This window comes from Mercenaria mercenaria, chromosome 2 (assembly GCF_021730395.1).
Source record: "Mercenaria mercenaria strain notata chromosome 2, MADL_Memer_1, whole genome shotgun sequence".
Taxonomy (NCBI): Eukaryota; Metazoa; Mollusca; class Bivalvia; order Venerida; family Veneridae; genus Mercenaria; species Mercenaria mercenaria.
Window position 1 is genome coordinate 113,129,281 of NC_069362.1, and position 14,038 is coordinate 113,143,318.

A 14,038-nucleotide genomic window follows, 5' to 3' on the forward strand; every position below is an offset into this window, starting at 1 on the left:
ACAAGCAAATAAATCAAAGCGTACCACGAACCCATCTCCGCCAATCTTTTCCCAAATGGTTGTTCTGACTAGTAATGGGCCTTTTTTTCACTGGCAGATCCCGTTTGTAATGTTGACAAGGAGTTTACCTGCACAGAGGACTCTAAATGTATATCTCTAAACGAGGTGTGTGACGGAAAATGTCAATGTGCGAACTGTGAAGACGATCAGACTTGTGGTAAGTTTGAAGTTTTATTTGAACTGTGTAATTCTGAACTATTGTGAACGAGTGAATTAAGAAATAATTTATAGCAAAAGAGTGTTTTAACATTTTTTATTCACGATGGGTGGTTGAACGTCGGGCGTAATAATTTCGCGAGTTGTACCCCTATCAGCCGTTTTATATATAGTTCGTTAGTCGATCGTATAGTGGATTTTATTTAGTACATGAAAACATGAGGTACAAAGTTCTTTAAATATGATTTATTCATTCCAAAGTCCGAAATTATCCTGAATTAATTAATACATAAAAACTCTCTCTAGATGCACATTTAAAATAAATAATTCTATCTTTCTTAAATTAATTTGTCCATAGTTCCAAAATAGTCCTTTAAAATAAAATAAGTTTAATAATAATAATTATAATTTAGAATCTTAAATGCCAAAACTGAGAGACACGCATCATCTTACAGCTCTGTTCGAAAGCTGAGGCGCTCTGCAGCAAAAGCGCTGCCTAGCTAAGGTGCTCTCGACACCCTAACCTCCTAAACCAACCTATCAGTCTGTCAATGAGACAAGAGTTATATAGCAAAACTGTAAAGGATGATGTGTCAACTGCTGACCATTTCTCATGCCACCTTAGTGGAATCAGTATATAATATATTCTAACAAGGTATATTTAAGGAAAACTATCCAGTTACATCTTATAATAGAGATAAATATCCACACGCCGAATAGATACCACTGTGGCATTTGTCATGCTTTATCTAAACTTGCTGACCCTTAAGTTAGTCTCGCCTTTACTATAGTCTAGCTGCTTTAAAGAAAATGAATATGATTTCAAGTTTAGAAAATAGTTAAAATCAAAATCTTATTGATTACAATAACGATACAGTCATAGTATTATAGAGTGCGCAGCCCGAGTGAAATTATTTGTAATACGTATTACCGCCCGAGTGCATAAATAGTGTCAAAACTCTAATATGCCCTTAATCGAAAACAGTATATAAAATATATTACCGCTCTTTCTTTGTCGCAATAAAAACATTGACGTCACCACACCGTTAACGTGACGTCATTCTAGCGTAAGAGTGTTTTAACAGAGAAAAGCATATTTTGTATGTATAAATGTTTGATTAATATCAGTGTCTTGTGGTTCTTATAACGTGGAGTAAATCTGCGATAGATTTTAATATTTTTAAACAGTTGTTTGTAAATTTTAGTTAAAATAATTATCTATTCCGCTTGATTGTTCGACTATATTTTACTTTAACAAAATTTGAATTGCTGTCTGTTCTTTGTTGTTTCGAAAAGTTGTTATTTATGATTGTTGAATAACGACGAAAATGAGATTACATCATAGAGCGATTGGTCATTTGTTGCCATTAGAAAACCGAAAACCTTTTTTAGACTGAACTTAATAAAGCTAATCTTATGTGCTTTATGTAATACACGTGGCGTTGGATTATATGAATTACATTGATCTTTGACATTGAACATTGACATTGAACATAAGTGCAAAGTTTATATACTTTGACATTGCACTTGGAGCAAAGATCTTGTTCCTGGCACTGAACATAATTGCAAAGATTATATAACCGACATTGATCACAAGTGCGACTGACATTAGTCAAAATAATTCGACGTTCAGATTGTTTTGTATTTGTGACTGGCAATCTCAACGAGTGCGGATATTGCCCATTGCCCATATGAAAACAATTATCTCAATACTTCCTTGGATCGCGTCAAATTAGTTGGACTACGATTGACATTAAAATATATGTGCGAGGATTATATAACTGGCATTGAGCATAAGTTCTAAGATAGAAGAAATAACATTGAGCACAGGTGCAAATATAATATAGGTGCAGATGTGAAATTACTGACACTGAGCACAGGTGAAAATTTTACACAACTAATAGTGGAGACCAGTCACGGAATGCAGACTTCCCATTGGTCAGTTGCAAAATTGTCTGCTTAAGGTTTGCGAGTCAGTTTTTTAAGTATTGGCCTAGAATCCGAGGGGATTTAGAGGAGTCAAATAATATTAACAATGACAATTTATCGGTTAGATTCCAAAGTGAAGTTAATTGGAGGTGAGAAGCCATCAGAAGGTCGGGTGGAGCTTGTCCTGAATGGTATTAGAGGTACTATCTGTGATGATTACTTCGAGGACGAGGACGCTACTGTCGTCTGCAGGATGCTCGGCTATAGGTTAGTTTTCAGACAGGTCAGACTCGGTGTACAATCTTGCCTTTGGATAAAGTTAAGGAAGTGTTTAAAGGCTGCTAATTAAAGTGTTTAAAGGCCGCCAATTAAAATTCATAAGTTTCAAAACAGATTTATATGACCGGTCTTAAGAGTGACATATTTAACCGCTGATAAGGGTATATTTTGAGACCGATCTCAAAAAGGAAAAGATAACTATATAATGTGTTAATTACATTATTGTTGCTGTTGTATAAAAACCTTTCTGCACTTACTTTTTAAAAGTTTATTAATCAAGCCAATTCCATATACACGTACCTTGACACGATGATAGATAAAACTGATATAAACAAGACACTAACAGATTTAACAAAGGAACAACGAGAAGATGTAAAGATGCCTTTAGTATTATTTATTGACGATATAGCTTTTTTCAAAGAAGACATTTGGTAGGGTATTAATCATATTTAGTGAAAGCACTAGTTACAAATGTATTAAGTACAACTTAAATCATAGGATTTGTTTTTGTTTTAGTTCCTGTTGGGTTTAGATTCACACCGACACAGTTATAGGTTATATGGTGACTTTATAGCCTTTGGTCTAGTTTATATGATATATCCATGAATTAATGTTTGTTTGTTTAGATGATAGAATAAGTTTAATCGGTGCAGTTTTTGCTTTCAGTGTGGGAATCGCAGTAAAAGATTCCTTATTTGGGCCTGGCAATGGAACTATCTGGATGGATGATGTTAAATGTATTGGAAATGAAACCGACATAATTACATGTCCACACTTCGGACCACGTGATCAGGACTGTGGACACGGCGAAGACGTTGGTGTGATTTGTGAGACAGCAGACGATGGTAAAATTCATATCCATTCTAACACCTGACATATTTTTTATATAGTAATGCAAGCATCATAAGCAAATAAAAGTGCTTAAAATTTTGTTTAAATATTAAAATGAAGATCAACATAACTTAAATACGCCAGAAATCTTCCTCGCCTACAATACCTGTACAGAAGATTTTCCATTTCATTCACTGACGGAAGATACTACTTGCAAAACGCAGTGTCTTCTGAGAGTCACTTTATGTTGATTCGGGATTTTTTTCATGTTTTAAGCGATAACTGTTGAACTTGAGGATGGATCTGAAAGCAGTGGCCGCGTGATACTGACAAGAAACGGTGAAAAGGGAACCATCTGTGACGATAGCTGGGATGACGAAGATGCTACAGTCATCTGTAGAATGCTTGGATTTAGGTAGATTGTCTTCCATTCAAAAGAAATTTAGCTTTGTACTAGATTTTCCTTAAAGTTTCCTCTTTATTACAATTGTCTTTTTTTCAACCAAGTTCTATTATGTTCAGGTGTGTTCTATCAAATCCTGGTCATGGCACCAAAGTTTGTATTATCATTTCCCAACCTCGAAAAAAGTTAATGTTAAGATTTGTACCTTCATATCTTTTTTACTTGTATACCGGATTGGCGTTTCCGGTGATTTTACCCATGCCGGTGTAATGAAGTATTTCGACCCCCATAGAATAACGACCCCCCGGTCATTATTCTATAGAAAATGTGACTCCTTTCCTGTAAAATATTGACTCCCCTTATAAAAAACTGACTCCCTTTGAAAACACTATAGAATAACGACCCCCGGTCATTATTCTATAGAAAAACTGACCCCTCCAAGTAAAATACTGACTCCCTAAAGATGACTCCCTTCGAATCTCATAGAATAACGACCCCGGTTATTATTCTATAGAAAAGTGACTCCTTCCATGTAAAATACTCACTGCCGAAATTACTACATTCGAACTCTCATACAATATCGATTCCCGGACATTATTCTATTTAAAAAAGTTACCCTTTCCGTGTAAAACATCGGCTCCTAAAAAGACTTTCGACGATAATATCTATTAAAAAGTGATCCCAACCAAACCTAACGGACAATTTTACTAGATCTACAACTCTAATATCCTCCATTGCCAATAGTTAACATTTTGATTGTACTACTACTACTGGTGCCGCTACTTCTATTGCTATTACTACATGTACGTCTTCTTCTTCTTCTACTACTACTACTACTGCTACTACTACTACTACAACTGCTACTACTGATACTACTATACCTGCTTCCACTAATACGTCTTGTACATCTACCTCTTCTTCTCCTGCTGCTGTTGTTGCTGTTACTTATTCCTCTGCTGCTACTGCAACTGCCACTACCATTGCCACTACTATTACTACTACTACTACTACTACTACTACTACTACTACTACTACTTTCTATTGTTACCGCTACCGTACTTTACTGCCACTGCTAAGTATTGCAACTTCTATTAATACTAAGTTCTATGCTAGCAGTTTCTTGTGCAGTTTTCTTCTGAAGAATTATTGCAGGGATTATTGACACTGGTGAGTTTTGTGAACGTATTGTGAATTGTTATTTTCCTGAAAAAAATGTATACACCAAGACACAGCGTCTAGAAATAAAATCCCTTTTCCCGTTGCGGAATGCTCTGATTTCTGTGTCAAGTGATGGTATCTGGGGCTAATGGTCAAACGGAAGGACGGACGGACAAGGGCAAATCTGTATGCCCCCTCCCCCGAGTGGGGGCATAAAATGCAGCAATTAAGCCTTAGATACATGAGTTATCACTAAATTTGACCAAATGACAGGGGTCGTTTTTTTATGGGAGTCAATATTCTTCGTGAGGTTCAGTTTACTTCACGTGGGGGAGTCATAGTACTATGATCTGGAGGTCATAAAACTATGACCGGGGGGTCACTTTTTCTATAGAATAATGACCGGGGGGTCATTATTCTATGGGGGTCGAAATACTTCATTACACCGGCAATACCATTCTGACGCTCCTATGTCAGATGATTCTCATGCTGTTAATGACAACAAACGATTCGCTGATTAAGTGTTGTATGAGTAAAATTTGACAAAAATCAAATTACTTGATAGTTGTTACTTGTTCATTATAGTGTATTTCTGTATTCCAAATATTTCATTTTTCGGGAGAAAGCATACCGTTACGTTAGAAACGAAACGATTTGTACCTTCAAATCCTTATCAGGGCACTAAAATATTTGGGGGATAAAAAAGATCCTAAATCCTTTTTTGATAAGAAATTGAAAAATTATTGGTCCGTGTAATTTTGATTAAGGTGGTACTTGAGTATTTTCTCATAAAGTGATTAACTGGTAGGCCGTGTAACTAAATAAATTTTGGCAGTTCAACATGTATGTAAAATATTGAAAATAATGTCAATGTTAAAAAAATGTAAGACAATAAGTATATCATTCCTTCTTATAATATAGGACGTTTAATCCTTATTTACATTTTCAAAGGAATGGAAAGGCACTAACGGGCGAATTTTATGGTCCTGGAGACGCCAGTATGCACATATATTTAGACGATGTGCAGTGCAGAGGAGATGAAAAGTCTATAGAGCAATGTTCTCACTCTGACTGGCTCGTTCACAACTGTGAACACAAAGAGGACGCTGCAGTACACTGTTCGCCGCATGATGACGTTGATACGACAGTGACCACTTCTACAACCACGCAAATTCCAACACAGCCACCAACTACAACTGGAACATCAGGCATGTTATAACATGTTTACACTTGTAAAACTGTTTCATTTTGTATTTGTAGAACAGTAAATTTATTAAAAACAGCGTAACGGCATATTGCATTAATATACTGCTAAATTTCGATATCTTTAAAGAAAACTTGCATTATTTACCAGTTAACCTGATACTTTTAGACTCCTTGATATTCGGGATATTCTAAACAGTTTTCAATTTAAACAGGCTACCTATTTTTTTGTGCCGTATTCAGTTGTAAATTATATGTACAGTAGTAACGCATAGCAGCAAAAAGATCAAAATTGTTTTTGTTGTCTCCCCTGTATTAGACTGTCACAACCCTGACTTCCCATACGCCGGAAGAAAAGCTGTAACACAGAATGGCTTTGAGTGTCAGGCCTGGGATTTGGATACTCCACATCGGCACAAACATCACAATGATTCCGCGTTTCCTGACAGCTCAGTAAAAGCGGCTAAAAACTACTGCAGGTCTCCGGACGGAGATCCAGTGCCATGGTGCTATACCACACACCCAGATGAAAGATGGGGTTATTGTAAAGTCCCTAAATGTAAAGGTATACCGTCTGTACATCATTATGACTCTAGAATTAACTCCTTTTTGACTAACTTGCACTTTGATTTAATGAATACGTCATTTTGAGAGATTTGATGAAATAAACAGCATTTTTTTAAAGTCCTTTATGCAGTGGCTTTGTATCTACTTCGTTTGAATGATGGTCTTCATTTGTCTTTGTTTAGTTTCTTGTGATGTCCAAGACTTCATGCAAATTTGTATTTTCCTCATTTTATCCAAACATTGATTAGATCTATGTGGTTTTTTTTTTAAATTTTAGTTGATTGTTTCACTATTGCGTCCGAGTACACCGGTCCCACTTCAAAGACAACCTCTGGTCATATATGTCAAAGATGGTCCTCAGACACGCCTCATCACCATAAATACCATAGTGACGAGCGTTTTCCGGATGCAAGCGTAGATGAGGCAGCCAATCACTGTAGGTCACCCGATGGTGACGTCACGCCATGGTGCTACACCACTAACGAAAAGGAAAGATGGGAATACTGCAACGTTTCTAGATGTGGTGGTAGATGTCATTTTTTTTATTATCATATGAAAGATTTTTGCAGCAATTGCTCAAGGGTTAAGCATTGACACAGGCGTTAGTTTCGCTGATTCATTCAATTTTTAAAAATTCTGTTTAATTATTAGATCTAGATCTACATGGTATTTTACACAAATATTTTCCAAATCATTCTTGTCTTACTAACTGTAGGCCTACTCTAGAAGCAATAAAGTCCTGAAATCCCAAATAAATGAATGAAAACGAAGATCCTTTGATTACATCCGTCAAAGAAACATTTACTCCATATCAACATTTGGTGGGTTATCATTGAGATTTTGATTATATTTTATTTTTGTTTCAGGGGGATTTAATTTCAATATAAACTGCGGTTTACGACCTCTTGAACACGACCGCGACCGCAGGGATGTTGGGGAGGAAGAAGAGTCGTACGGTACAGACTATCTGCCGTACCGGAAATTGGGTCGGATTTACGGCGGGTCTAAAGCCTCCTACGGAATGTATCCATGGCAAGCAGGGATACGGAGACGGTTGTCCGGGTATTTGGGCTATCATTTACACCACTGCGGGGGAACAATTATCGGAGAGTATTGGGTTCTAAGCGCTGCACACTGTTTTAGGCAAGACACTGTTTCTCTCAGTTATTTTCTCGTGATTTTTGAACAACATAAACGTTTTAATGAGCTGATACACTGATGAACTTTAAGTTGACTCTCACACATCGTTTTTTAACGACAAGTAAATCACGCTGATGCCTTGTAAAAGACATCGTGGTATACGTACAAATTCAAATACTTTTATATTGCTGTTTAAAAAGGACAATATATATTGTCAGATAAATAATGTTAATGCAAGAATTAAACACTGAACAGCAACAGAGTTCCTAGCGCGAAACAAATATTCTTCTCTCGCTTTAGACACACATGAGATGCAATATAATAACATCTAATGAATGCAGATATGGGTATGTTACTGTCCGTATTCACGCTAGATATAGATGTCGTATTTCATATTCAAGATTAAAATTTTGTTCTTTATGTCTTATATCAATTACAATGGCTGACAGGTCTTGATTCTTTTGTTCTTTTTTGCCCATTAGGTTTTTCTTTGTGAAAACAGACAAGTATTAAATCAAAGTTAATGAGCTTATTACAAAACACTTACGTCCTTTTTTAACGTATAAGAAACAAGCTTTGGTAGATTAGATTCTGTAATCAAATGTTTTCTGGCTTTTGAATTGTCGTCGGTGGCTAAACTTGTGTTTCGGTCAGGTTTGACAACTCTATATTTCTGAATTGTTTTACAGGGACGCCAGTAAAGCACAAGTGATAGTGCGTACAGGAGATCTCAACTCTGGATACAGAGATAAATATGAGCAAGAGTTTGACGTAGAAGCTATTATTCAACATGAAAGATATAACTGTAAGTAGTCTAAAGCTTCATAAAAGTTCTGTCTGATATTGTTATTCGGTCTTTCTAAATGTTTGAAATACTATCCGTTTTTTGTCGATTTTCGGTTAATCGCTTTTCCAATTTAAATGTTGTATTATAGACTGTAGAATTATTATTCAGTCAATATCTGAAAAGGTGACAGTTAAATCTAAAAATGAATGCTTGAAAATTGAAAAAAGAATCAAACCTAGACATTTTTATTTCTATATAAAATTTACATCATCGTGGCTTATCATAAAACACTAAAAACAACAAATCGGAATAAGATATAATCGATTAATCAAGTAAGAAATTAGCCTATACCAATAAATTTATAAATACCAAACTTTAAAAGCACACACATAATAAAACCATATATTATTTAAAGAAACATACAAGACTATCTTATTTCCGCAGACAGAGTTTAAGTAATCCAATCATCATTTTTCGTTTCAAATTGCTATTTCACACGAAATTTATTTTTCACTTGATCCAGCAGCCCAAGATTACGACTATGATATAGCGTTGTTAAAACTACGACCAATACATGGGCGAGGTATAGTGTTCAACGACTATGTACAACCGGCCTGTCTTCCAAATGAAACTACGGAATACCGACCGGGGCATAAATGTCTCATATCTGGCTGGGGAGAACATGAAGATGGTGAGTGTACTCTGTATGTTTCTGCAACTCAGCAGAGATAGGGGATAAGGGGCTAGATTTCAACGACGATTTTTATGTCAGGCGAAGTAATAATCCAGTGTACAATACATTTCTAAATGAGAAGGGTCCAAGTTTTGTCCATAAACAAATATTACCACTATAGGTTCATTTCAGATAAGTTATGTGTATATTTCAGCAGCGCTGTGCGAAAATCAATGTTAAGGCTTTACAACCCACAGTTCAGATCAGCCTGCACGTCCTTGCAGTATAGTCTGGGACTATATTGTTTTCTTATCAGAAGCATACATAAACGTACAGTATGGAAGTGGAGATAGACGAACAGTATGGACGTGCTATGAACTGGATCCATGCTGGTTGCAAGTCCCATACATTAGTTTTCTCAGAGGAATTACATCAAAATAAATAAAGCGTTTTTGTTAATAATAAAGGTTGAATAAAATTAACCTATATTTTATAATCGACTCTGGTATGTGTCTTGCAGATTCCCGTAGCGTACATATGAAAGCTGCACGGGTGCCGTTAGTAGATCAGCGGACATGTAACAGGCTGTACAAACAAACAATTACACCCAACATGGCCTGTGCAGGATATCTTGCTGGCGGTACAGACACGTGTTCCGGGGACTCTGGCGGCCCGCTGGTGTGTAAAATAAATGGTAGGTATAATACATATTGCATGATTATTTTAAATGTTTTCAAATACATTTCAATAAAGTCTGACTTGCCTGGAAAAGAATCCTCAACCGCCGTAAAAATTAATCTTTTGTGAGAAATACAAGGTTTAAGATTATTTTATTTGTTTTAGCACAGAGTATAGATTGTTCCTTTTCCATGCCGGCAATGTTATATACACATGTGATTTCAAAATGGCCCAGAAAAAAAATCTATATTCGTTGTCTTTTTAGTATGTCCCTTTCAACAATGGCTGTGACGCAAGGTCGATCTCACAGACTGCATCGTTAACAGACGCATTATGAAAATGCTTGTTTATAAACATTAGTAGTACAGATACGTAGACAAAAAAATAAAATTTCACGGTCATCGAGAAAAAAATCATTTTTTATTGTTTTATACATAAAGAACACTGACTATTAGCTACGTTACGAAAGAAAGCATGAAAGTAACGTAATTGCTTACCAAGTTGTTTGTAAGTATAGCTTCTGACCACTACAATCGCTATGATGCATTTGGGCCTTTACGTTATACATGATTATATAATCTATGTATGCTCTTTATTTCAGATAAATATACAATAATGGGAGTGGTGTCCTTTGGTGAGGGATGTGCCGTGCCGAACGCACCGGGCGTGTACGCACGTGTTTCCGCTTTCATACCTTGGATTAAAGAAAAACTTTCACTTTATGTTTGAATAGATTTGACGTGAACAGAACAACATAATTATGCAGTCTTTTTATTGAGTATCTGAAATATGCCAAACAGTATCAACTATGTTATAGATCGTACATAGAGCTACATGTAAGTTGGACATGTTGTTCAGCCCCCAAAGGTAGATGGGATGCATAGTTTAACCAACGTTTATGAAAATGTTTCTGAGTTTGCCCCGCAATTTGACTAGTCTTGCCCTTCAATAGTAAAAGTCTTGGTGCTCTGACTTCAGACAAGTTATTGAGAACATTGGTGGTACTGGTACTTTGGACTTCCACTGTTTATATGTTTTACTTTTTACAGTCACACACTCTCAAACCCATATTTTTACATAGGCTGCTGACCGTTCCACGGCGGTGCCCTTATTAGTTCACCCGAGCACGAAGTGCTCAAGGGTGAGCTTTTGTGGTCAGTGATTGTCCGGCGTCCGTCGTCCGTCAACACCTCCCAGCCTAAACCACCAGTCCAATTTTGATGAAACTTCACAGGAATGTTCCTTGCATGACCCGCATTGAAAATTAGTCAAAGAAATGAATTCCATACAGAACTCTGGTTGCCATGGCAACCGAAAGGAAAAACTTCAAAAATTGTCCAAAACCACAGTAGCTAGGGCTTTGATATTTGGTATGTGGCATCATCTAATGGTCCTTTACCAAGTTTGTTCAAATTATCTCCCTAGGGTCAAATATGGCCCCGCAATGGTAGTGGGGGGGGGGGTCACATGGTTTACATAGATTTATATAGGGAAAAACTTCTTGTCCAAAACAACTGGGCCTAGGGCTTTGATATTTGGTATGTAACATCATCTAGTGGTCCTCTACCAAGATTGTTCAAATTATCCCCCTAAGGTCAAATATGGACCCGCCCTGGGGGTCACATGGTTTATATCTACTTATATAGAAAAAAAACTTTGAAAATCTTCTTTTCAAAAACCACAGGGCATAGGGCTTTGATATTAGGTATGTGACATCATCTAGTGGTCCTCTACCAAGATTGTTCGAATTATGCCTCTGGGGTGAAAAGAGGCCCCGCCCCGGTGGTCCCAATTTTATATAGACTTATATAGAAAAAAACTTTAAAAATCTTCTTGTCTGAAACCACAAGACCTAGGCCTTTGATATTTGGTATGTAGCATTACCTTATGGTCCTCTACCAAATGTTTTCAAATTAAAACTCTGGGGTGAAAAGAGGCCCCACCCCGGGGGTCCCAAGTTTTACATAGACTTAAATAGAAAAAACTTTAAAAATCTTCTTGTCTGAAACCACAAGACCTAGGCCTTTGATATTTGGTATGTAGCATTGCCTTATGGTCCTCTACTAAGTTTATTCAAATTATGTCCCTGGAGTGAAAAGAGGCATCGCCCCGGGGGTACCAAGTTTTACATAGACTTATATAGGAAAAAAATTTAAAAAATCTTTTGTTCTGAAACTCCAAGGCCTGGGCTTTTGATATTTGGTATGTTGCATTGCCTAGTGGTCCTTTACCAAGATTATTCAAATTATGCCCCTAAGGTGAAAAGAGACCCCACCCAGGGGTCCCAAGTTTTACATAGACCTACATAGGAAGAAACTTTAAAAATCTTCTTGCCTGAAACTGCAAGGCCTAGGCTTTTGATATTTGGTATGTTGCATTGCCTAATGGTCCTCTACCATAATTGTTCAAATTATGCCCCTGGGGTGAAAAGAGGCCCTGTCCCGGGGGCCCCAAGTTTTACATAGACTTATATAGGAATAAAATAAAAATCTTCTTGTCTGAAAGTTCAAGGCTTAAGCCTTTGATATTTAGTATGTAGCATTGCCTAGTGGTTCTTTAACAAGATTGTTCAAATTATGCCCCAGGGGTGAAAAGAGGCCCAGCCCCGGGGGTCACTTGTATATAAGTTATATAGGAAAAATACTTCAAAACTTATCTGATCATATTTCCTACATTGTTTAATTATAATTACCTGATGACCCCAAGTAATTAGGGGTCACTTGACTGTGACCTTGGTCTACTTACCTACTTTTTTGTTTTTTAATGTCTTGAAATTTGGATGACATGTACTGTTTTACACACCATAACAGCATAGAAATTTGAACCACATCAGTAACTTTCGATAAAGATTTCAATACTCATCTTTAATGTTCTTAGCCCTGACCTACTGACCTACTGTCTTGTTTTTGAAGCTACAGCAAAGAGATTTGTATAATCTTTTAACAGATTTCAGTACTTATCTTGAAGAATCTTTACCGTGACCTTCTCACCTAGTTTCTTTTTGTTTTTGAAGCTTTAGCAAAGAAATTTGTTCAAGCAAGCAATTAAACTCAGGTGAGCGATGTAGGGCCGTTTTTTTTGTTGTCTGTTTCGTGTTATATGTTGTAAATTGATGATGTTACTTAACTCCTCTCCGCACCAAATATTACTTCCCCCTTCCCTTCTTTTTACCCTTTCCCATTGTTTCATTTCTTTCTTATAATTATAATGTGCTTGTTGGTGGGTATTTGAAGCAATACGCCACTATTATTTCTGTTTGTAGTTGACCTACTTCGCGATGTGTGGCTCTGACTATGTGCTCAATGCTTCCGTGGAGTCTCTCCATACCTTTTTACTTTTTAATGAATAAAAGGACTGTAAAATGACTGTTGGGTATCTTAAAGCTTACTTATAAGCATCAAAATGCTTATCTGCTTGAATAGCGAAGGTATTATATGCTATATCAAATATTTACTTACATGGAAAATTAGTATTTGTTCCAGCACCGAAAATACATTTTTTATGTTTCCTTGATCGAAATTTTATAAAGCTCACCAGCGGCTCCATACAGCGTTAAGCAACTCGCTTTTTTGTTAACTTCTACGGGATATAAGTTTACTAAGTTAATTCCGTTTCTGTTTCACGTGCATGCATGTATGAAGTGTAATATCTTAATGGTAAAGCATATATCTCTATTGTGTTGACGTTTTCGTTTATTTATTTTATCAGCGGTTTTCATCCAAAGTCATTCATACATTATAATAAAGTGCAGGTTCACATACAATTTTATTGTTGTTTCGTTTTGTTTTGTTTTTTGTTTGGAATCGTGAATAGTATAACTCGTTTAAATGGGTTGTACTTATAAAATAGACTGGCCCGGTTTATAGGTTGGTTGGTCAGGGCTACGATATGTATTGTATTTTGCCATTGAAATATTTCTATAAATGCCTATTCCCCTTCCGTTAGGATCCGTCCATGTTTACAAAGACGTTTGTTTATTTTATGGACTGTAGGTGTAGTAATAGTGGTATAGCAAGTTCTGGCCACAATTTCACGAAAATACTTAAGTAATCTGTTATTTCAAATGTTTGTTTTAGCCCTTTAATGCTTCTTCAACGTTGACTTTTTCATCTATATCTATATCTTTATGTTCTGTGACGGATACCGTGATTCGTTTTAAGAAAAGAGAATAGAG

At 36.4% G+C, this 14,038-nt stretch overlaps 1 protein-coding gene across 1 annotated transcript in view; it reads left to right on the top strand.

Annotated features, from left to right (window-relative positions):
* Positions 1-13,632, top strand: part of LOC123562463 (uncharacterized) — a 35,259-nt gene extending 21,627 nt beyond the window's left edge. The window contains exons 17-28 of the mRNA XM_053527898.1: positions 98-217; positions 2,271-2,412; positions 3,091-3,269; positions 3,532-3,670; positions 5,768-6,024; positions 6,339-6,584; positions 6,864-7,112; positions 7,453-7,729; positions 8,416-8,531; positions 9,037-9,204; positions 9,707-9,880; positions 10,466-13,632. Of these exons, the coding sequence (XP_053383873.1) occupies positions 98-217; positions 2,271-2,412; positions 3,091-3,269; positions 3,532-3,670; positions 5,768-6,024; positions 6,339-6,584; positions 6,864-7,112; positions 7,453-7,729; positions 8,416-8,531; positions 9,037-9,204; positions 9,707-9,880; positions 10,466-10,593 (2,195 nt within the window). The 3' untranslated portion in view covers positions 10,594-13,632. The remainder of the gene's footprint in view (positions 1-97; positions 218-2,270; positions 2,413-3,090; positions 3,270-3,531; positions 3,671-5,767; positions 6,025-6,338; positions 6,585-6,863; positions 7,113-7,452; positions 7,730-8,415; positions 8,532-9,036; positions 9,205-9,706; positions 9,881-10,465) is intronic.
* The last annotated feature ends 406 nt before the right edge of the window (positions 13,633-14,038 follow it).